This window comes from Buceros rhinoceros, unplaced genomic scaffold (genome assembly GCF_000710305.1).
Source record: "Buceros rhinoceros silvestris isolate BGI_N320 unplaced genomic scaffold, ASM71030v1 scaffold28683, whole genome shotgun sequence".
Lineage (NCBI taxonomy): Eukaryota > Metazoa > Chordata > Aves > Bucerotiformes > Bucerotidae > Buceros > Buceros rhinoceros.
This window is the reverse complement of record NW_010402292.1, coordinates 13,901-14,152: the sequence shown is the minus strand read 5'-3', so window position 1 is coordinate 14,152 and position 252 is coordinate 13,901. Positions and strand designations below refer to the sequence as shown.

The 252-nt window shown below is 59.9% G+C and overlaps 1 protein-coding gene across 1 annotated transcript in view; it reads left to right on the top strand.

Annotated features, from left to right (window-relative positions):
• Positions 1-18: 18 nt before the first annotated feature.
• NDOR1 (NADPH dependent diflavin oxidoreductase 1) overlaps positions 19-252 on the top strand; it is a 10,433-nt gene continuing 10,199 nt past the window's right edge. The window contains exon 1 of the mRNA XM_010132599.1: positions 19-116. Within this exon, the coding sequence (XP_010130901.1) occupies positions 19-116 (98 nt within the window). The remainder of the gene's footprint in view (positions 117-252) is intronic.

Sequence of the window (252 nt, the reverse complement as noted above, 5' to 3'; positions counted from 1 at the left end):
TGGTGGGCTCTTTCATAGATGTTCTGGCGGTTTCTGTTCCGGAAGAACCTGCCGCCCGGTTCCCTCTGCCAGCTGGACTACGCTGTGCTGGGCCTCGGCGACTCCTCCTATCCCAAGTAAGCAGCTCTGCCTGCGACAGCCGCTCCCCACGGCTCTGGCTGCAGGCAAGACTGGGGTGGCTGGAGAGCGAAGAGGGTAAGGGGACACAGAGCCTGACTCTAGAGAATCCCCTCAGTTGAAATGTAATCCCCA